At 51.3% G+C, this 22,978-nt stretch overlaps 1 protein-coding gene across 6 annotated transcripts in view; it reads left to right on the forward strand.

The window, feature by feature from the left end:
- ascc3 (activating signal cointegrator 1 complex subunit 3) overlaps window positions 1-22,978 on the forward strand; it is a 240,917-nt gene that overhangs the window by 114,989 nt on the left and 102,950 nt on the right. For all 6 annotated transcript variants that reach the window (XM_035420116.1, XM_035420134.1, XM_035420106.1 and 3 more), the window contains exons 12-13: window positions 2,518-2,694; window positions 5,052-5,123. In XM_035420116.1, coding sequence (XP_035276007.1) covers window positions 2,518-2,694; window positions 5,052-5,123 — 249 coding nt within the window. The remainder of the gene's footprint in view (window positions 1-2,517; window positions 2,695-5,051; window positions 5,124-22,978) is intronic.

The raw sequence follows: 22,978 nt of genomic DNA on the forward strand, positions 1-22,978 counted from the left end.
CTCAAAAATGTAATACAAAAGTAATTTAAAGCATTTGAATATCAATCCCAGAGATAATGCATTGAAGATGATTCTTGAAGGTAATTCAATATTTATGAGGTAGTAGTAATATTGTTACTTTTACTGTTCCGCTTATACATATTAACTTGTTTTGAAATACATTTTTACAAGATTTGTTTGACATATTGTCTGATAATGGGGTTTTTTATGCTAAAAGGAATGTTTGCTTTACTTGGGCACATTTGCCTGTATTTTAATAAGTTCTGATAGTGATTATCAGCTCTTCCACGCTTCTGATCATGTGCAATAACACGCACAATAGGAGCGAGAGATGAAGGTTCATCCCTGCTCTACTCCTGTCTCGGCGCTGTGCACGCGTGCCTATTAATGGAGAGTAGCAGCAGCGCGATCGCTACACATCTCACAGGCTACTTCAGAGGAATTAGATCAATTACCGCTGCAACATACGTGTCATTTAGGCTTTTCCATAATGGGCTCATGAAAGAGTGCCTTTTATCATTTCTGAAAATGTTGTTTTTGAGAAAGAGGAAAGGAAGGGGGGTGGGGGGGACAAGGAGAGACGGACACGTGAGCCTGAGGGGGGGGGGGGGAGGGAGGGAACAGGGAGAATGGGTTCTTTCTGTCTGACAGTGACTGAACTCTCCCTGTATGCATCTTGTCAAGCACCTCAGTTTGAATGGGCCCCCATTCATCACAAACAGCACATTAATAATCCAGAGAAACACTGAGCGGCCTGGAGACGCCGGGCGGAAATGAGAGGAGGAGGAGGAGAGCGCCGTCGCGCCGAACAATAACCGGGCGCGGGGCCGCGGGTCGCCCGCTAAGGACGTGATGAACGCCCCGGCCCGCCGCCGCCGCCGCCCGGTCGGACAAAAGGAACCGCCGCGGCGAAGGAGACCCGGCAGAGGGAGCGCCGCGGCGACGCCGCCGTCCCTTTTATTTTTTTTTTTACGGCGGAGCGGGACAATGGTGCGCGTTTGCGTCCGCCAGCCGCTGAACACCGTGTTCCGGGCGCCCCCTACTGGTGAGCCGCGCATAGGAGGAGGAGGATGGGGGGCCATAGTGCAAAACACATATAGGTAGAAGAAGAGAGAGAAAGAGAGTGGAGGGGAGGTTTTTTGCTGTAACCTGGAGGATGTGAGCTCATATACCAGATGGGCAGTGCGCCCCCCCTCACCTCACCCTCACCCACCACCCCCACACGCCCCCCCCCCCCCCCCCCCCCCCCCACGTTCCCCTTTTCATCAGGACTGCTCGTGAGGTGTATTGATAGTGCAGACGGACAGGCACTGCATCATGTTAAAGGCCTTACCAATCTTCCCTGCCACCGGAGCAGCGGGCGCCGCGGCGACTCTCCCCGCGGTACAGCCGGCGCTTACGGGAACATCACGACCCCGCGCGCGTTGCAGGCGGGGCACGCTTCCGCTGCTCCATGCAGTGAAAAAAAAAAAAATACAAAAAAGATTAGAAACATTTTTTGGAAAACTTCAAAAACAACAAGTGAAAAGCCGTCTGAGGAGAGAGGTGCTGCGCGGTGGTTTGTTTCTGATGATGACTCCGTGGCGGGTCCGTGTCTTGATGAGTGTATTTTGCTCACGTGCGGACGCTCGCGGTGCATGCATTATGCACACACCTCACTGCGCGCTGAAGCTGGCTGAGGATCCACACATCAGTAAAATGGCTGCTGACACCTTTGTGCAACACCCACCACAGACTGCAGTGCAGTGGCTGTTTAACACACTGTTACCTGAAAACATGCCATGTTAATGTGGGTTAAACAGGCATTAACATTTGTGTTGTAATTTGGTTTATTGTATGTGAAAGTGTACATTTCTCAATCGGTGATATGTGGAAATGTAAATGTTCTCAAAAGGAATAGTTATTTATTTATATAAATTAAGTGCCTATGCAGAGTTTATTCCATTCCTGCCCTAATTTGGAATATCCAGTTACTAATAGTTCATGAGTGATCCCTCACTGCCGGTTGGGGACAGTGAAGACTTATGCAATCGGCAGCCTGCTTTTCTCACTACGCCCACATTCACGCTCGCATAGTGGAGTCAGAGGAAGGTGCTTTATATGTGGCTTCGGCCAGTTGGGGGCGCTAGTGCGCGGACAAACACCTACCCCTTTGTTGTACGTCGCTCTGGATAAGAGCGTCTGCCAAATGCCTGTAATGTAATGTACCCCTAACTGACTGAACTCTGTCATACCATGGGCAACGCAATTGCCAAATATGCATCACTCTACCGGCCACAGTCGACACTGGGTTCGATCTGGGACTGGTGCTCAACCATGCACCTCAGCGTGGTGCCTTAACCAAATGAGCCGCACCACACCTTATCCTGATGCACAAAAAAGTGTGTGTTTTCGGGGCAGTGTACGCAAACTCAGTCAAGCGCATTGTTGTGACAGGTAAGGTGTGGCCCAGGCTGGTAACCCTGGTAACTGCTCATGCCGTTGTAACAGCCTGTGTGATGTCATTGCGTTGTGCAGGTGGAGTCCACGCAGAGCATGATCCGGATCCTGGGCCTGTCCGCCACGCTGCCCAACTACCTGGACGTGGCCTCCTTCCTGCACGTCAACCCCTTCATCGGCCTCTTCTACTTCGACAGCCGCTTCCGCCCCGTGCCTCTGGGCCAGAGCTTCGTGGGCATCAAGACTACCAACAAGGTGAGTCTGACCACAGGGTGACCAGAGACCGTGTGAGTCTGACCACAAGGTGAGCAGAGACCAGGTGAGTCTGACCACAGGGTGAGCAGAGACTGTGTGAGTCTGACCACAGGGTGAGCAGAGACTGTGTGAGTCTGACCACAGGGTGAGCAGAGACTGTGAGAGTCTGACCACAGGGTGAGCAGAGACTGTGAGAGTCTGACCACAGGGTGAGCAGAGACTGTGAGAGTCTGACCACAGGGTGAGCAGAGACTGTGAGAGTCTGACCACAGGGTGAGCAGAGACTGTGTGAGTCTGACCACAGGGTGAGCAGAGACTGTGAGAGTCTGACCACAGGGTGAGCCGAGACTGTGTGAGTCTGACCACAGGGTGAGCAGAGACCATGTGAGTCTGACCACAGGGTGAGCAGAGACTGTGTGAGTCTGACCACAGGGTGAGCAGAGACTGTGTGAGTCTGACCACAGGGTGAGCAGAGACTGTGAGAGTCTGACCACAGGGTGAGCCGAGACTGTGTGAGTCTGACCACAGGGTGAGCAGAGACCATGTGAGTCTGACCACAGGGTGAGCAGAGACTGTGTGAGTCTGACCACAGGGTGAGCAGAGACTGTGTGAGTCTGACCACAGGGTGAGCAGAGACTGTGTGAGTCTGACCACAGGGTGACCAGAGACTGTGTGAGTCTGACCACAGGGTGAGCAGAGACTGTGAGAGTCTGACCACAGGGTGAGCCGAGACTGTGTGAGTCTGACCACAGGGTGAGCCGAGACTGTGTGAGTCTGACCACAGGGTGAGCAGAGACCGTGTGTTTGTCTGCTCCTCTGGTCTCTGGATGAGTTCTTATGAGGACACTTATGAATAAAGACCTGTCTTAACTCATAAACACATTTTTATGATATCGGTGATTATTATGAATTATGAAGGTCATGATCACGTTTCATAATTCATGACATAGTTCATCATGGGTTTATGCAGTAGCGATGATGAATTAGAGCGTTTTTGTTGACCTCATGGTCTGAGCAACAGTTGTGCGCAAACGCACGCTCCAGCTAGCCCGAAACCCGCCGCGCTCTTCCACGGGCTTAGAACACAACCGGCCGCTCGCCATTTTCAACGCGCGGTTATTTCTTTTTATTTGCCCGCGCGGCTTACCATCGGGGCCCGGCGCGAGAGCTCGCCGATAAGGAGGCTACCCGGCTGCAAATCACACGCGTGCGCTCGCCCGGGCGGCTATCCGGCTGCAAATCACACGTGCCCGCGCCCGGGCGGCTATCCGGCTGCAAATCACACGCGCGCGCCCGGGCGGCTATCCGGCTGCAAATCACACGCGTGCGCTCGCCCGGGCGGCTATCCGGCTGCAAATCACACGCGCGCGCGCGCCCGCGCCCGGGCGGGCGGGTTTATCGTCGCTCTCGGAAGCGCGCCGCGCGCTTCAGCCCAGTGTAAACACCCTCCCCCTCTCAAGGTCGCCGCACAACTGCAGCGGCACAACAACAATAGCGGCGCGCTGCTCTTTGAGGAGCGGCTCAGGCGAACAGCGGCGCTTCGCCGGGCTGTGCAAACAGCTTGTAGTGGCTCTCGCGCTACTTCAGAGCCGCTGCAATACGCCGGGCCTGGCAGCCACTCTGGGGGCATTGTGAAATAAATACTTTGTTTTCTTTTGTTTCTTTTCTTGTATTTAGAAGATTGCTTTTTCTACCACGGTTATTACGAGTCCTAGTGCCCTTGCTAAAATGAAAAAGTGCTAACTGCGAGCTGAGAATAGATTCTGTATTGCTTCTTTCATTTGACAAATGCCTGGCATTATTGTCCTTTACCGACTGCAGCAGTGGTCTCCCCCAGGCCAATAATATAGTACTCAGGAGTATATTATGCTTTACTGGCTATTAGGGTTGCTCTCTGTTAAGAGCTTGTAAAAGATTTAAACCCTGGGAAGGTGTTTGTTTGGACATCCCAAACCCTTAAGTGGGTGGCCCATTGCAGGCTGGGTGGGAAAAAAAAATTGTGAAGTGCTAACAAATATCAATGTTCTGTGGATTCTTTTTTTTCCTCAAGGTTCAATTTCACAAATAGCTGCTTCTAAAATCTGAATATTAATTGACTGACATGATGCAATGCCACATGTGACTGTTCACTTTAATTCTTGCTAGCCAAAACTGGACTGTGTGGCTGCCTGTCTTTATGAGAATAAAAAGTAATAATCAACTTAATCAGTTAATCCATTCAGTTTGCTTTATGAACACATGCTTTACTGAACAGTTTAGCTGGCGGCTCTATATAAGAGAGGAGAGCCCTGTGTAATGCAGTGATTGCAGCCTGTTTCAATGAGTCACTTCTCTCTTTGTGTGCCCTTGCCTTATAGGTACAGCAGCTTCACGACATGGAGGAGGTTTGCTACGACAAGGTTCTGGAACAGATCCGAGCAGGACACCAGGTAATTTAGTAACTTTGTGCGGCACCTTCATTTTTGTCCCAGCGCACTTGGGGTGCTACAAACGTGTTGTGCCATGAAGTATAAATCAGGCTTTAGAGTTTGTAAGGAAGCTCGCTGGGCCAATCCTCTCCTTGTGTGGCTATTTCCAAGGCCCTGATTGGATTCAGGACATACTTGCAGTGTGGCTATGCATATTTATGCTGTCACAACTTTGTTTCTGGCAACGATGGCAATATGGCCGCGTCCAGTCGAAATCACAGAAAGATAGCTTTCCACCTGGCGCCGCAGCTTTCGCCCAGTCTGTCCGCTTGTTTTGTTTACACGCTCACAGTCAGAACCGCAAAGCCGGGGCTGAAATCAGCTCATCGTTTAACATGGCCGCCGTTGTTTCAGATGGCCGGAGATGTAGCGCAGCCTATTCTGTGCGCGTTTTGTATTTTGGGTAGTCGTCGACGTGTTCCAGATCAATCCGTCCGTCTCCCAGCTGAATATCAGCGCTGTGCGCTGGTTTTGCAAATGGCTGCCGACAGCTCTCGACTCGGAACCAAATCCAATTTTATGGGAGACACGCTCGCGTTTTAAAGAATGCTCCTCACGTTTTTATTTTCTGCTTGAATAATGCAGGATCCTGTGATAGTGCAACCTCGCATTACGGAAGGCTTCTTTTGTCAAAATGATTGTTGAAGTAAACATGCTTTTCATCTGCATCTAATTTACTAATGTACAATTATTTTGCTTTAGCAGGAAGGCAAAACATTGTTTATGTTTTAATGTGTGTCAGTCCAGGCTGGGTGTTCATTAGGGGGTTGTCATAAGCAGCGGACTCTCGGACTGTGTGCGCTTTCCCTCTCTGCTTCCTACATGTCTGAATAAAGCAAAAAATACTAAAAGAACTTTCCCAGCCATAAAAAAGAGAATAAAAAACAGTGTGACCCCCATCTGCACTAGTTCTGGTTATGGCTTTGCTATAGCAGAGTCTTAGGGTTGCCAGCAATCTAAATCCACATTTTTACACTGGTCATTTATTTATTTTATTTTTTTTTGCTTGCTCGTCTCACTTTCGTGGAACTAAAATCTGTCAAACTAGCAATCAAATTTCCAAGGCCTTAGTTGCTCATTAGGTGTGCAGAGTGTTAACACGTTTCCCCTGCAGATCGTGCTTTTAATTTAATGAAACATTCAAAGGCAAGGGGCTACTCTGACTGTGTCCTCTGCTCATTCATCTTCACAAGAACAAAAGCATCCTTTCTGAAAAAGACAGTTACTGTCTTGTTCTTTTTGTTTTTGTTTGGTAAAGTTTTTTTTATTAATATCGCTTTCTATTTTTAAAGACATGTGGTTTAGGCTCTGGGGATCTTGTCATTTCAGAAATGTGTCAGTTTCAAACACTCTGTGAAAAGAGGCACAAAATAATTCTGTCAAATTGGACAGAGCATTTTAGAGTTGAAAAATTAAGAAAAAGGTTTTAAATATCAGAATTTGCTTGTACTGTGTCCGTCTGTTCGCCCCCCCCCCCCCCCACACACCCGACATTCGCGAGTACAGTAATGCGATGTGCGAGTCTGCTCGAGCGTTTCGCCATAGCGACTGATTGGCTTCCACCTGGCTTCCTCTTACTGGCACAGTTTTTAGCAAAGAGCTCTTCCTGCGCCGATGTGAAGTATGTACTCGAGCACAAACGCGTCCACTCCGCCTAAGTGATTTTTTAGAGCACCTACGCAGCGCTTCGCTGTCTCTTTAGGGTGATATGTACGGATCACTGAAAGCCATGTCCACCAACTGCCTCTCTGCGAAGTTGCATCTTCCTCACGGAAGCCAGGCACCAGAGATGTACTCTTTGGTGCAGATAGAAGACATCCTGGCCAGGCGGTGACAGTGAGGCAGTCTGGTCTCTGTAAAGGCAGCTCCACATGCTGTATTTCAGCTGTGCTTTTTTTAGGATGAGCGGCTCGCTCCGTTCATAATCCCGGGGAAGCCATTTTGAAGACTCCTTTCAACCGGCCGCTGGTCGATCCTGGAATTGGAGGGCCCGTCGATCCAGAGCTGAAACGAGGTGATTAAGCCCCGAGCGGGAGGGGAGCGGCCCCCCGGAGCGGCCCCCCGGAGCGGAGACGGCTCGCGCGAGCGTCTGATGTGTTCAAAACGTGGCGTTCCCTGGGTGACGCCCCCGTGGCTGGGGGAGCGCTTAGCTCGCTAGCGGGAGTCTGCTGCGGTTTGATGTCTGTGAACGCTGCTTTGTCTTTACCTCAGAATGGCGGCGCCTTTGAGTCCGCTTACGCACAGCGACTTTGCCTTCAGTCGTACGTCCTCAACAAGACCCGAATGTGCGCATTTTCACTCGGGCTGATGTTGAGCATCAGGAAATCTGTTCTGTTCTTATTTTTGTGCTTTTTCCATCCAGGCGGTGGATATCTGGGGTCATTGTGTGTGCGTGCGCTCCAGTCTGTGTTTGTGCGATTTTACGTTCAGTTTTTTTTGAAGGTTAGCTATATTTTAAGCCACGTTAATCGAGGCTGAGGGGGTTGAGATTTTGGGGGCTTTAATTTGCTCGCGGGCAAGCAGGCCGTAACACAGATATGCCATTCAAAAGTTTTTGAGAAGACCGAGCAGACTCCATATGGAACTAATCGCACTTTTCACAAAGAGCAAAGAAATGAACCGTTTTAACACCTTGGGTTGGCACGCGTGCTGTGTAATATGCTCTCTCACGGCGGGTGGAGATATTGGGAAACTATACGGAGTGCTTCTGCAACGGTAATTTATTTTTGCAGAGTGGTACTCGAAAAATAAAGGATGTGTTGTTTAAAAAAAAAGAAAAAAGTGTTCTTGGAAAGAAGCCGAATATTGTGTTTATAGGTGCAGCATTAAAGGAAGAAAAAAAACGACTTCGCCGAGAGTGGGAGGAAACAAAAAGAGCGCGCTGGCGTTGGGACGTGAAGCCGTTCCGCCGGAGGTCAGAGGTCGCGGCGGGATATTAATCAGAGCAGAGATTGGGCTTTATTCGGAGCTGAGGAATCTGCTCCGTCAAGGTCAGAGCCGCGCGCCAAATCTCTCCACTGTAGCAATTTCTGCCTCTGACACTGCGGCTGAACTCAATTTCTGAGCCCCATAAATCATAAAGCACGGCGAGCAGCGGACCCGCGCTCGGCGGCCAGATTCCCGCGATACGCCGCGCCCGCTGTCGGCTCCCGCGCTTTTTTGGCTCTCTAATTCTCCCGCCATCGGGCGGCGGCGGCGCGTGGCGCCTCGGTTTAGCGGGCGAAGCGAGGCGGGCGTCCGCGCCTCTCGCCGTCTTCCGGCCCGCCCGGCGGAGCACTCGACGGAGCGGTATCACTCACTTTCCCTTCCTCTGTTTTTAGGGAGCCCTTCCGCCGTCCGCGGCGAAATTAGCCGCGGAACACTTTCCGCGGGAAAAACACCGGAGGGGGGGGGCTTTTCAATGCCCGAATCACGCCGGTGATTGAGTCGCTGATTGGGCGGAATGGCGCGATCTCTCACGCTCCGACTGGCTCTTAACGTACGCCCGTACCGCCCAGAAGAAACCTCTTCTGCAGTGGTGGTCTCCCTCGTTTTCATGCTGTTTGATGCCTCCAGCCTGTGGGATTATTATTTTTATTTATTTTTTTATCTATCGGGGAAGGGGGAGGGGTCTAAGTGGACGTGGTGGGGGAGGGGTGGGAGGGTTTGGCAGAGGTGTTGAGGGAAGTTCAGAAGGTCAGGAAAAAGCCTCATGGGTAAACAGAGTGTGAACATGTCTGAAAATCCATACGGCACTTCAGTCTTTACAGGTAGCACCTTCAGCCATGAGGCAGTGCCCCTAAGAGAGGAAGTGTTGGACTGCGTTGCGGATGTCTGTATAAATTGAGGAGGTCAGGCCCCGTGGATGCCGGTGCATGCTGGGAAGTGGGCTGGAGGGGACAGATGCCAGGAGAAATTGGTTTGAAAGATGAGCATTTATTCACACCTCTAGAATGTTGGAAGATAAAAATATACATTTTGAAAGTAAAAGCATGAAAGTGCTAAGATTCCTGGCGTGTTTGTGTATTGTGTGTGAGAGTCTGTGTGTGTGTGATGGTTGTGTGCCTGTGAAATTCCTCAGGCATTGGGTGCTAGGAATCTGTGTTTTATTTGAGTTAACTTTGAAGGGTGTCTCATGGCCTTTGCTCCCATTTAATTTTCAGCATAAGCTGTCACCTGATGTCTCCATGGCGATACACCTCCTTCCCACTGCTACTGGGGAAATAGGCTGGTCAACTTTTGGGAGGGAGGGACTTGGCTAACCTAGCTTACCAACAACCTGCTAAGCCTGTGCTCTTAATGAGATTATAAATGCTCAATGGCAGAGAAATGAAAAGCTCTCAGTCACAACACTATAGGTGTCTCTCATTACATAATATACAAGTGGGTAAGGAGTAAGACTCCTCCCTGAAATTAGCGCCCCCCCTCAGAAGGCAGCTTGTATGGAGGTGAAGAAGGCTCACAAATTGTACTTCTGGCATGGAGCTCAGATGCAGGGATGGTGTGTGAACGGGAAGTAAAGAGGTGGGGTGCAGTTGTGTTGGGACAGGCAGACAGGTCTGTTGGAAGGGGCAGGCAGGTCTGTTGGGAGGAGCAGGCAGGTGTGTTGGGAGGGGCTAGCAGGTGTGTTGGGAGTGTTGGGATGGGCAGACAGGTGTGGTGGGAAGGGCTAGCAGGTGTGTTGGGAGTGTTGGGATGGGCAGACAGGTGTGGTGGGAGGGGCAGTGTTGGGAGGGACAGACAGGTGTGTTGGGAGGGGCAGGCAGGTGCGTTGGATAGGGGCTGGTGAGTGTGTTGGATAGGGGCTGGTGAGTGTGTTGGGTAAGGGCTGGTGAGTGTGTTGGGTAAGGGCTGGTGAGTGTGTTGGGAGGGGCAGGCAGGTGTGTTGGATAGGGGCTGGTGAGTGTGTTGGATAGGGGCAGGCAGGTGTGTTGGTGAGATGGTTGGCGTGGGCAGGAGGTGAGAAGATGTGATTTGGAGTGGGGGGTGAGGGGGTGAGGGGGTAAGGGAAGTGAGATGAAGGCTGAGATCCCTCTCTGCAGGTATAATAGATAACCCCCGTAGCTGAGCCACACAGAGCATGAACAGAACCAGGTCACGTGATCCCCGCTGCATGCGTTATTCATGAGCTGTCACTGTCTCTGCTCAAAGGCTGACAGCCAGTTTAACCGCTTCTGATTCTAATCTGGCCACTTGTGAAGGAGGAGCCTGCGTGTACAAATGCAGGAGGCCTGTGGTCTGCTCCATGCATGATGGTGTGTGTTAGTGTGCGTGTATGTATGCATGCGTGTGTGCTTTTATGTGCATGCATACATGCATACTGTGTGTGCATTCGTGTCTACGTAGATGAGTGTGTGGGGCATGTCTATGTGTATATGAGTGTGTGGGGGTGTGTATGTATATGAGTGTCTGTGTATTAGTGTGTGTGTATATGAGTGTGTGTCTGGGTATGTATGTATGTATATGGGCATGCGGTGGGGTGTGTGTGTGTATAAGTGTGTGGGGGTGTCTGTGTGTGTATGAGTGTGTTAGTGTGTGTGTGTGTATATGAGTGTGTGTCTGGGTATGTATTTATGTATGTATATGGGCATGCGGTGTGGTGTATGTGGGTGTGTGTGTATATGAGTGTGGGGGGTGTCTGTGTGTGTATGAGTGTGCGGGGGTGTGTATGAGTGTGTGTGGGTGTGTATGTTCTGCTGTGTGCTTTTGTCTGTCTCCATTAGCATATCTGTATTGCTTCACTTAGAGGAGTGTGGGAGGCAGGGGAGTGGAATAGCTTGGCTCTGTGTAGCAGTCGTTTCTGCAGGCCCTCATTCCGTTTGATTTCTCCGTGTTAGGTGCGCATTAGCGGCCGGGTCGGTAATGACCGGCGCCCGGCTCCTGGCTGGTGCTGGTCCGTCTGGACCGGCCCCCCCAGCTCCGTCCTCTGCGTCTCCCCGCACAGCGCGGCGCATTTCATTACCCCTGAAACAGCGAGCGAGCGCGTGCGGGCGGGCGGCACACTTAGCCCCGCGCGCGGCGGGAGAGCGGCGGGAGAGCGGCCCGGCGCACATTATTATTTATTTGCTCGGTTGACGTTCTCATTCAGGGTGACTTTCAGAGCTCGTAATTTTACACATCGCTCACTCGCACAAATGGATATTTACTAAAGCAAGTGTTATTGGGGGCGGGTGGCGGCGCGGGCGGGGGGCTGTGCGGTCGGCGGCTGAATCTTGGGATATTTGAAAGGAGTGTGGGGGGGGGGGTCGCTGTCTGTGGAGTAGCCGTGGTAACAGAACGAGAAGCGAGAGGAGGAGAGAAGCGCAGGGAGACGAGCAGATGGGGTGAGTTCTGACATTGGGCTGGGGTGAGCGTTCCTCCCGCTGGCCGCGGCCGGGCTCTGGTTCTGCGCGCGTCTCGCGCTTCCTGGCGGTCGGTCGGGGGCGGAGGTCGGACCGCGCGGCGGCTCTTCGGCGAGCGGGGCGCCGCGGGGATCGGGCCGAGCCCGGCCCGGCAGACGGAGGAGGTCTCCCTTCGGCCGCGGGCGGGTTTCGACGCTCCCGCGGCGCTCTTCCCAAAATTGCACAGACTTGTGGGAAACGGAGAGTTGGCGATTCATCCCCAGGTCCATCTGTTCGCGCTAATGAGCTCAAAACGTCATCCTCCGGATTCTGAGCCGTGTGAGCGGCTCGCTGTTGGAACCGGCCGATTCTCCTTAGAATTCAAACGCCCCCAAATCCCCAAACACACCCCTCCCCAGCACAGATAAAACCCAGCGCTTGATCCTGCCCCCCACCTCCTCCGTCTCTTTGGGGGACTCTGGAGAGGCAGAGAAAGAAAGGGTAAGTTTATCTAGAATTGTGCCTCTGTGTGTCTCATCGCATTATGTAATATTTCTGGATAGCTTTTGCCCTCTTCCACAGTAATGCCTTGGTTTTGTTCTGAATGATGCATGTATCCAACAGCGGCACCTCCACTAGAATCTCACCTTCTCTCGCTACATTCTCCCTCCCACCCAGAACTCAAACTCAGACTCATCCATCTCTCTCTCTCCGTCCCTCCCTCCCTCCCCACCTTTTAGTTCAGATTAACTTGATAAACAGGATTGTTTTGCAGAAGCATTTTAGAATACGAAATGATACATTGAGCTAAAGTACTGTGTATATTGTTGATGCTTAACTTAGCAAGCATTCATTGATTCATTCATTCAAAATATATGTATTTTATATATTAGGGCTGCCAGTAGATAAGTTCACTTGTAATGAATGAATGTTAATCATTTTTATCCTATTAATTGAAGTAATCAGTATATTAATTAAATTCTTTGTGATTCTTAGTCTGGAGATGGCTATTTAAATATGGCTCCGCCCTACGGAGACACCTCTGAGTTGGATAATGGGTTTCATCCCGTTAATGAAATAACATTAACTGGGTGATAATGATTGAGGAGGAAAATACCCAGAATTTAAATTTGAGTTTGTTTAAACATAATTTATTCGCAAACAACCTGGGAAAAGTAATGCGATTAGCATGCTAGTCGCGCGCTCACATTTTTTATGATTAGCGGCCGCTGTGCTCCGTCTGTCTGCGCGGTGGTTGAAGGCCGCCGAGGTCCAGCTGGTGCGCTGCCGGGGCGGCTTCCTCTGTTTAACGCGGAGCGGCTGGTCACGTGACCGGACGACGTCCAACGGCTGTGCGCTCCATGCAGAAGGAACTCACGGGCCGCTCCTTTTTCCAACTTTGTGCCGCGACCCTGTGTCCATCGGATCCATCTGATCGGCGAACGCTGATTGGCTCCCTGGGAACAGGAAGTTTTTCACAGTTTCAGAGCATGTTGGTATGTTTGGGTCTCCTCGGTGAGGCAGGAGTTTTCTCCCCATCTTTTCCCCTCTCTCGAGGAGATGGTATCTGGTGTTGCAGTTGAGAGGAGTAATAGAGCTAATCCCCCAGACACATTGGGCTGCTGATGACTTTATCACAATTCTGGAAGATTTTGCTCTCTGGTGAATGCATTATTCTGTAACTGTGCATAAAAATAGAACCAATTAAGTTTCCTTTTAATTAATTAATTGATTAATTGCTCCGATTAATTTTTTCAGACCTTATATAGCCATATATGTCTGTGTGCGTGTGTGTCTGTGTTTGTGTGTGTGTGTGTGTGTTTGTGTGTATGCGTGCATGTGTATACACAGACACACACACACAAATACACGCACGCACACACACACACACACACACACACACACACACACACACACACACACACACACACACACACACACAGATGCCAAAGGAGCCTACCCACAGATGCCTTATCTATATTAATGCCCGGCTCAGATACAGAAAACACTCCCCGCCGTGCTCTGTCCGTCCGTCTCTCAGCTATCGGTCTCTGTCAGTGCTGCTGTGTTAGTCGGGGAATCTTTAAAGCTGTGTAGCCCAGGAGCGAGCAGCTCTTACTGATGGAGGGAGCGCATCGATCCGTCCTCCGCGCCGCGGCGCGATGGTGGCCGGGCGCCCGACGGAGAGGCAGGCGTCTCGGTTCGTTAGACGCTGGCGCAGGATGAGTCGGAATGACGGGGGGTGTGGGGGGGAGGTTAGGGTAGGCAGAACGGATTCGTTTCCTCAGGGGAGAAACGCGCCGCCACCCTAAAACACAGTCCAATAGTCAGGCCGCCATCTTGTCATGGCTGACCCAAGGAGAGGTCAGGGTCCAGAGGCTGCTGGGTCACTGGGGAAAAAAAAAAAATCAGATTTCAAAAGAGAAGCCTCTGTATCGTGTACAGACATGGTGTAAAATTGCACAGATTTAGTAGGCCTCAGAGTTGTATACTGTATTTACTACGTGCACAGTCATTTGCTTTTTAAGTATTTAACCGACACTCTTATCCAGAGCGACTTACACACAACTGCCTACAGGCCATTTATACAGCTGGATATTCACAGAAGCAATTCAAGTTATGTACCTTGCCCAAGGGTACAGTGGCGGTTCCAAGGTTGCACGGAATCGAACCTGCAACCTTGGATTTGTAAGCCCACTCCTCTAACCATTATGCTACGCTGCCACCCACAGCAGCCTTGCAGTCGTACGCGCACTCAAGTACACGCTTTTTTACACGCGCAATGACACAGACCGATAAACAGAGCTGCCCAGAATCCTTCAGTCAAACACGGTACCACAGCCGCGTACACACACGCACACGCACACACACGGTAGCACAGAAACAGTCACACACAGGGACACAGCGCCGCAAAGAAATTACAGCGGGTATCCTTCGCTGTGGGCACAATATTAAATTGTGCGAAATGGCTGTGACAGATATTAATTTCATCTGCGAGTTTGATGAATGGAATTCCTTTATCGTGCTCCCCTCCGCCCAGCCGCCCCCCCCTCCAGCTGGGTCTCGGGACAGCAGGCACAACTTTAATAAGCTCAGGAGCCACCGGTAAGCATCGCGGCACGTTCGGCGGCGCCGCTCCTCAGATGAAAGCGATTTAATAAATAACGTTTTCCGGAGGAGTCTCTGCGGGTTTCGGAGAGAGCGCGGGCGACGGGCGGCTCCCTTCACGCGGAGAGGAGGAGCAGCAGCAGCAGCAGCTTCGTAACCATGGGCCCCGCAGTCTGGGCCTGGTGCTCTCCCAGCCCAGCACAGCCCAGCACTTCCTGTTTCCCTCACATTTATCACCCTGCTCGCACGGCCTGGCTCTCTCTCCCAGCCCAGCACTTCCTGTTTCCCTCACATTTATCACCCTGCTCACACGGCCTGGCTCTCTCTCCCAGCCCAGCACTTCCTGCTTCCCTCACATTTATCACCCTGCTCACACAGCCTGGGTCTCTCTCCCAGCCCAGCACTTCCTGTTTCACTCACATTTATCACCCTGCTCGCACGGCCTGGCTCTCTCTCCCGGCCCAGCACTTCCTGTTTCACTCACATTTATCACCCTGCTCGCACGGCCTGGGTCTCTCTCCCAGCCCAGCACTTCCTGCTTCCCTCACATTTATCACCCTGCTCACACAGCCTGGGTCTCTCTCCCCGCCCAGCACTTCCTGTTTCCCTCACATTTATCACCCTGCTCGCACGGCCTGGCTCTCTCTCCCCCAGCCCAGCACTTCCTGTTTCCCTCACATTTATCACCCTGCTCGCACAGCCTGGGTCTCTCTCCCAGCCCAGCACTTCCTGCTTCCCTCACATTTATCACCCTGCTCGCACGGCCTGGCTCTCTCTCCCAGCCCAGCACTTCCTGTTTCCCTCACATTTATCACCCTGCTCGCACGGCCTGGCTCTCTCTCCCCCAGCCCAGCACTTCCTGTTTCCCTCACATTTATCACCCTGCTCGCACAGCCTGGGTCTCTCTCCCAGCCCAGCACTTCCTGCTTCCCTCACATTTATCACCCTGCTCGCACGGCCTGGCTCTCTCTCCCGGCCCAGCACTTCCTGTTTCCCTCACATTTATCACCCTGCTCGCACGGCCTGGCTCTCTCTCCCCGCCCAGCACTTCCTGTTTCCCTCACATTTATCACCCTGCTCTCACGGCCTGGCTCTCTCTCCCAGCCCAGCACTTCCTGTTTCACTCACATTTATCACCCTGCTCCCACGGCCTGGTTCTCTCTCCCAGCCCAGCACTTCCTGTTTCCCTCACATTTATCACCCTGCTCGCACGGCCTGGCTCTCTCTCCCCGCCCAGCACTTCCTGTTTCCCTCACATTTATCACCCTGCTCGCACGGCCTGGCTCTCTCTCCCCCAGCCCAGCACTTCCTGTTTCCCTCACATTTATCACCCTGCTCTCACGGCCTGGCTCTCTCTCCCGGCCCAGCACTTCCTGTTTCCCTCACATTTATCACCCTGCTCGCACGGCCTGGCTCTCTCTCCCAGCCCAGCACTTCCTGTTTCCCTCACATTTATCACCCTGCTCGCACGGCCTGGCTCTCTCTCCCCGCCCAGCACTTCCTGTTTCCCTCACATTTATCACCCTGCTCGCACGGCCTGGGTCTCTCTCCCAGCCCAGCACTTCCTGTTTCCCTCACATTTATCACCCTGCTCGCACGGCCTGGCTCTCTCTCCCAGCCCAGCACTTCCTGTTTCCCTCACATTTATCACCCTGCTCGCACGGCGTGGCTCTCTCTCCCAGCCCAGCACTTCCTGTTTCCCTCACATTTATGCTACTTCTCACACGGCCTGGCTCTCTCTCCCAGCCTAGCACTTCCTGTTTCCCGCACATGTATCACACTGCTCGCATGGCCTGGCTCTCTCTCCCTGCCCAGCACTTCCTGTTTCCCTCTGCTCGCATGGCTCATCACAGGAAGTGCTGCATTTGATGGTTTTTATAAGTTTTGGCTCATTCCTTTTAGTCAGTGGTCCAGGATGTGACCCAGGTAGGTTTGGCTGGTGTAGTGTAGGGCTTATAGTGTGATCACTCACTGATAAGCTTTTTCATCTTACAAACCTTCCTTTGGTTAACAGCAGGGAGGGGACCTCTGTTGAGACTGAATAAACTGTGCTGTGCCCTGGAGCTGGAGAACACAGTGCGGAAGGTACTGGCAGTACCGCACACCTTCCCCGCGCCCACGCTACAGACACGTACAGGTCATCCGCACTTAGCGCTGCTTCCCAGCGCTGCAGAGACAGGAGCCGTTTGACAGGCGGTCAGAGCCGCCTGCTCCGCACAACCTTGGCAGGAAGCGCTGTGAGAGACCGTGAGAGGAGGAGAAACGCCAGCCTCCCCGGCTTTCACAGCGGCTTTAACGCCCCCGCTCTCCGCCTCATTCAGGCGCTCGGCTGAAGACAGTCCTCGCTTTCACGTCAGCGTCGCTTTGCCTCAGAGAAACGGCCGCCGTTTTCACGTTCACGAAACCCGGCATGATGCGGAGTCAGGCCCCTGGAACGGGCGGGTCGCCCCAGCGCGGGTCGCCGTGTGATGTCACAGTCCGCCGTGCTGAACGAGGAGCTGTTTGAACGCAGGCCCCCGGGGAACACGCTCGGCGCACGGTCTCCCGCGCGCGCCTGTTGTCATAGAAACACACTCTCTGTTATACAGTACACGTCACAGGCTGCCCTGACCCTTCCTGGGTCATGACCTCGCCCTGACTTTTGACCTTCCCCTTCCTACACACACGCGCACGTTGTTCCTGTCAGCAACATTGCATCTCCAGCCTTGTTTTTTCCACTGCTTTGTTAACAATGGATTTGAAAATGACTAATTCATAAGAAGTTCAATAGTATGAGCGTTACTGCAAATACAAATAGTTGAGAATGGTTGAAGGCTGTTTTTTATGTTGGCTTAGACTCTGGTCACCTGTGGGAGATATTTCAGCTGAAATTGGAGCAAGCTAATTCTGCAGAACCTCTCTGTGCTGCAGGCAAAACCATGACCAGGAACCCATGACCCACGACCTGTGACCTCTGAGCTGGTTCAGGAAATAAGTGGGCGGGGCAAAGCGAGTCCATGAGTGGAGTTTTGATTTGATGAGTCGAAACGTGTTGGCCAAGCAGGATTAGGAATTTAATCTTCGGGAAGGTAAAGACATGAATGTATATTCATGGAAGAGAAATGGGACGCTGACACACTTTGATTGGGCAGAAGATTCGATATCCTGAAAGAAAATTTCCCTTGAAGTAATTGAATTCTGTTTGGATTTGCTTTATTGATCTGAGTTGGCGAAGCATATTCTTAAATCAGTTTAGAATGGAAAATACATACGGGCCTTACAACTGGGTCTTCTTTTACCCGCTCATTACTGTTATTTACATTACATTATTACTACATTACAGTCATTCTCTCACTCTTTCTTTCCTTCCCTCTCTGGTGTACATGTCTCTGTCTAGAAATCAAATCTCAGACCCTCTGGCGGATTTTTTTGAGTGTAAATCAGTGAATAAGTACTGTTTTTCATGCTGGAGAGGTTTGGTTGTCAGAACCAATAATTTCTACTCCGGAATAGAAAGAAATTGCCCGTCTGTCGTAAGTCAGGGCTTCCTCAGCTTGTCACAGGGTTTGTCTGATCTGTGGATCAGTGAGCACTCGTGACCTTCGACCCCATGCAGACGGAGCAGGCACGTTGCGGTCATGCGCTGGAGCAGGGAGCCCAGAGGTAGCCTCGGGGCTCGAGGTGAGCGCGGGGGGGGGCATTTCGGAGGACCTCCGCTGGTGGACAGAGGACGGGGTGCGTCGCGAGCGAGCGTTCGTTCCTTCCTTCCTTCGCCCCCGCGTGTCGCACGTCTCTCTAAACCCCCCCGGGCTCATCGATCACTCGGCATCAGCTCCACGACCGTCTCTCTCTCTTATTGCTCCTAGCGTATCAGTGCCGCGTTTCAGTCATACCTGCAGCGACTGGGGGAGGCTACAGTAAGTGGAGTTCCGTCTCCAGCCGATTCTGCTGACATAACTACAGTGATATTAAAAAAAAACATTTAAATCGCTCACGATAATTGCTTGTGGCTTACAGCGCTAGCTGTAATAAAGAAGCCAGATATTTATTTTATATGGCGCTGCAGCGGTTTAATATTCCCGTTTTGAAGTGATCTTTTTTTAAATAAAGCCCTAAGAGGTTGTCACAGCAATAGAGCTCTTGAGTGGAATTGCTGACTGATAGTACCATACTGTGTTGATTGCCAGTGAGCCATATATGATTACATATAGACGCCCACACACACATACATGCACACACACATTATGAATAAGACGTGTGACTCCGGTGCGTCACCCTGAGTCTTGTCTGTGCGTTCTCGCTCAGGTATGAATGGAGCTTATGGCTGTGGGCTTTGGTTAACGTTACTGATCTCGGCGTGCCTGGGTCTTAAGACAGGGGTGCACTGAGGGGAACCCGTGACGCACGCGAGGATCCCCCTCGAGTCCCCCCTTTACACACGGCTCATCGCATAGTCCCAACTGGGAGCGGTCTGGGCAGAAGAGAGGAAGAGTCCTTTTGAAGACCGGGGCTGACTCATCTCACTACTCTGAATGACCCTGCTGACACCAGATGAACTCTAGGAGAAGAACAGAGAACAGCACGCGAAGCGTAAGCACCAGCACCAGCACCGGGCTGCTGGGGCGGATCCATACGGCCTCGACAACAGTAGTGATAACACAAAATAAATTACTCTGTATTTTTTTCAAACGCTGTCTGCGGTTTCTTGAACGTAGTTACATCCACCACCCCACAATTCATTGAGCCTGCAGGGATAGTGGAGTATTTTTTTTTTTATCCTCACGGAATTGCCATTTTTTTCATTATACTTGTGCGTGCGTGTGTACGTGCGTGCGAGCGAGCGCGTGTTCGAATGTGAAAGTGTGTGTGAGCGTGCGTTAGTGTGAAAGTGTGTGCGAGCGTGCGTTAGTGTGAAAGTGTGTGCGAGCGTGCGTTAGTGTGAAAGTGTGTGCGAGCATGCGTTAGTGTGAAAGTGCGTGTGCCTGCGTTAGTGTGAAAGTGTGCGAGCGTGCGTCAGTGTGAAAGTGTGTGCGAGCGTGCGTTAGTGTGAAAGTATGTGCGAGCGTGCGTTAGTGTGAAAGTGTGTGCGAGCATGCGTTAGTGTGAAAGTGCGTGTGCCTGCGTTAGTGTGAAAGTGTGCGAGCGTGCGTCAGTGTGAAAGTGTGTGCGAGCGCGCGTTAGTGTGAAAGTGCGTGTGCCTGCGTTAGTGTGAAAGTGTGCGAGCGTGCGTTAGTGTGAAAGTGCGCGTGCCTGCGTGTTGCCGTGACGCGTGCTTTGTGCAGGCGTGTGTGAGCCCGAGCGTGGGAGATGAATGGAAGGTTGAAAGCGCGTAAACAGCACACGGGGTATCTGGGGCTGGAGGAGACGGGAGCGCCAGGGAGAGCTTTTAGCATCCCGGCAGCTGCAAATCCCTGCCGCTATCACTTATACGTTTATCCACAATGCATTATTTACACAAGGCAGTCGCCGTAGCTGAGCCTGACTGCCGGCTGCTTCTGCGTGTGTGTGTGTGTGTGTGTGTGTGCGCCAGTAACATCTCAGGGTACCAGCGGAGATCACACACACACACACACACACACACACACACAGGTGTTGAGGGAAAGCACTAGCCTCGGATGTCCAGATGATGGTAGGTTGCAGACGTATGGATTCTAGTCAGGGGGGTTATAGACAGGACTCTTCAGGTTCAAGAGCCAGTGGGGGTTACTGTCCGGGAACAGAGGGCACTGCTTTTGAACGTGATAGATCATCCCAGCGTTCACTCCTCGGATTCCCAAACCTATTCCGGAGGTTGGGGAATTATCCATCACCCCCCCCCCCCCCCCCCAGTTCCCAATGAATCTATATAAGGATTGCAGAGTCTGAGCTTCAGCAGCGAATCAGACGCATTTGCTCCCATGCTGATAGACATCTCTCCATCAACAGTCCGTTCGGTCAGATAAATTCCTGTACAGTCGCCTATTGATCCAGCGAAGCGGCCATTTCCATGCAAGATGGATGGACTGCTGTGTTTTTGTCTACTGACAGATATGCCAAGTCGTTGAGTGCATTCACGTCATACATGCTGTGCAATTGGCCTTTGACCTTTCTAGGTGTTTCTTTTTTAAGAGAAGCCAAAAAATGTTTATTTTTATTTGTTATTTATTATTTTTAGTTATAGCTAATTATTTAAAAGTTTCTTCACTCTGAAGTGCATAAAGACAATTATTGGATTGCGGATGTACAGCAGTTAGTCTGGCAGTGGTCTTTACAGCCTCAGTTCATTGTGCCGATGGAAACCTGATTGAACATACATTGTACATTGATTTAAGATTTGAATCTGAACCTCAGCGAGTGTGCTGACTGTTATCTGTGAAATTCCCATAAAGCGACATTTAAAAGGCGTCTCCAGAGAGGGCTGTGCGTGAGCGAGATTAACGGCGGCTCTCGGTTAGTGCTGCTTTAGGCGTTTGGTTCGGCTCTGTCAGTGCAGGTTATCAGATGCGGTTGTTTGTGCTGTCGCCGCACTGTCAGAGGTGCGGTCCTCGTGTGGTTAGTCATGTATTCTGCCTGCGGTCATCCCGTCTTCAGTGCTGTGATCTTGCTGTTGTCCTTGTGTGATTAGCATGCTCTTCTAGATGTGGTCCTCTTGTGGTTAGCGCAGTATTCGAATATTGGATATGTGGTTGTCTTGTGGTTAGTGCAGTATTGGAATATTATAAACGTGGTTATATTGTGGTTGGTGCAGTATTGGAATATTGTAAACGTGGTTATATTGTGGTTGGTGCAGTATTGGAATATTGGAAACGGGCTTATCTTGTGGTCAGTGCAGTATTGGAATATTGTAAACGTGGTCCTCTTGTGGTCAGTGCAGTATTGGAACATTGTAAACGTGGTCCTCTTGTGATCAGTGCAGTATTGGAATATTGGAAACGTGGTCCTCTTGTGGTCAGTGCAGTATTGGAACATTGTAAACGTGGTCCTCTTGTGATCAGTGCAGTATTGGAATATTGGAAACGTGGTCCTCTTGTGGTCAGTGCAGTATTGGAACATTGTAAACGTGGTCCTCTTGTGGTCAGTGCAGTATTGGAACATTGTAAACGTGGTCCTCTTGTGATCAGTGCAGTATTGGAATATTGGAAACGTGGTCCTCTTGTGGTCAGTGCAGTATTGGAACATTGTAAACGTGGTCCTCTTGTGATCAGTGCAGTATTGGAATATTGGAAACGTGGTCCTCTTGTGGTCAGTGCAGTATTGGAACATTGTAAACGTGGTCCTCTTGTGGTTGGTGCAGTATTGGAACATTGTAAACGTGGTCCTCTTGTGGTCAGTGCAGTATTGGAATATTGTAAACGTGGTCCTCTTGTGGTCAGTGCAGTATTGGAACATTGTAAACGTGGTCCTCTTGTGGTTGGTGCAGTATTGGAACATTGTAAACGTGGTCCTCTTGTGGTCAGTGCAGTATTGGAATATTGTAAACGTGGTCCTCTTGTGGTCAGTGCAGTATTGGAACATTGTAAACGTGGTCCTCTTGTGGTCAGTGCAGTGTTGGAAGTGCGGCTCTGCATGGTGAGACAGGGGGGGTCTACATGTATTTGGCTGTGCTGAGGTCATTGCTTTAGCAGAGCTGTGTTTGCAGAGCGGTCAGGACGGGATTGAGGATGCGGTCTCTGCGCTCAGACCAGGCTGGGGCGCTGAGCTAATGGACGGCAGATGGGCCGGTAGGGGTAGCAGATGTTTACCCAAACAAGGCGAGAGTATGCTCTCCCCCACCCCCCTTCCCTCATCCACTGTGGACTGCACAGCTGGCTGGGTGTCTGTGAGCGTACCCCCCACCCCACCCCAGCCCACCCCAGCCCACCCCACAAGCCCAAACTCGCCGCAGATGTTCATTAAATGCTTTTACTCGGCCATCTGATCCGAGCCGGTCTCTGGCCCAAACTTTCCCAGCCGCCGCCAGAGTTAGCATGGCCTCAGTTCAGGACACGGGCCGGGGCAGGCTCCAGCGGACCCCTCCGTGCCCCCCCCCCCCCCCCCCCCAAACGCACACATGTCCCTCTTCTCCTGATTCCTTCATCCTTCCTTCACTTATAGTAGCACGGTATGGTTGACCAGTTATTTTAAGACCTGTACACTGATTGGATCTGACTTCTGCCCAAGGATGTTTAGGGTGTAATTTTTGTTGGTGATTGTATGCTTTGGGACAGTTCTCCTATTTTTTTGTCTTTTCTTTTGTGGAGGGTGTCTGTCTTCAGTTATATTTTCCCATTTTTTGTCTTTTTAAAATGTTTTATTGATTAATTTTTTCAAATTAATTTTGTGCTCAGCGTGGGGCTGAATGTGTCCAATTAAGGCCCTAATTTGGAATGTTCAGTTTGTTGTCTGTAGCCTCGTTAATGCTCGATCTTCGCTGTGATTTCCGCGGAGTGAAGACATCCTCGATGTTAGCAG

This window comes from Anguilla anguilla, chromosome 1, assembly GCF_013347855.1.
Source record: "Anguilla anguilla isolate fAngAng1 chromosome 1, fAngAng1.pri, whole genome shotgun sequence".
Taxonomy (NCBI): Eukaryota; Metazoa; Chordata; class Actinopteri; order Anguilliformes; family Anguillidae; genus Anguilla; species Anguilla anguilla.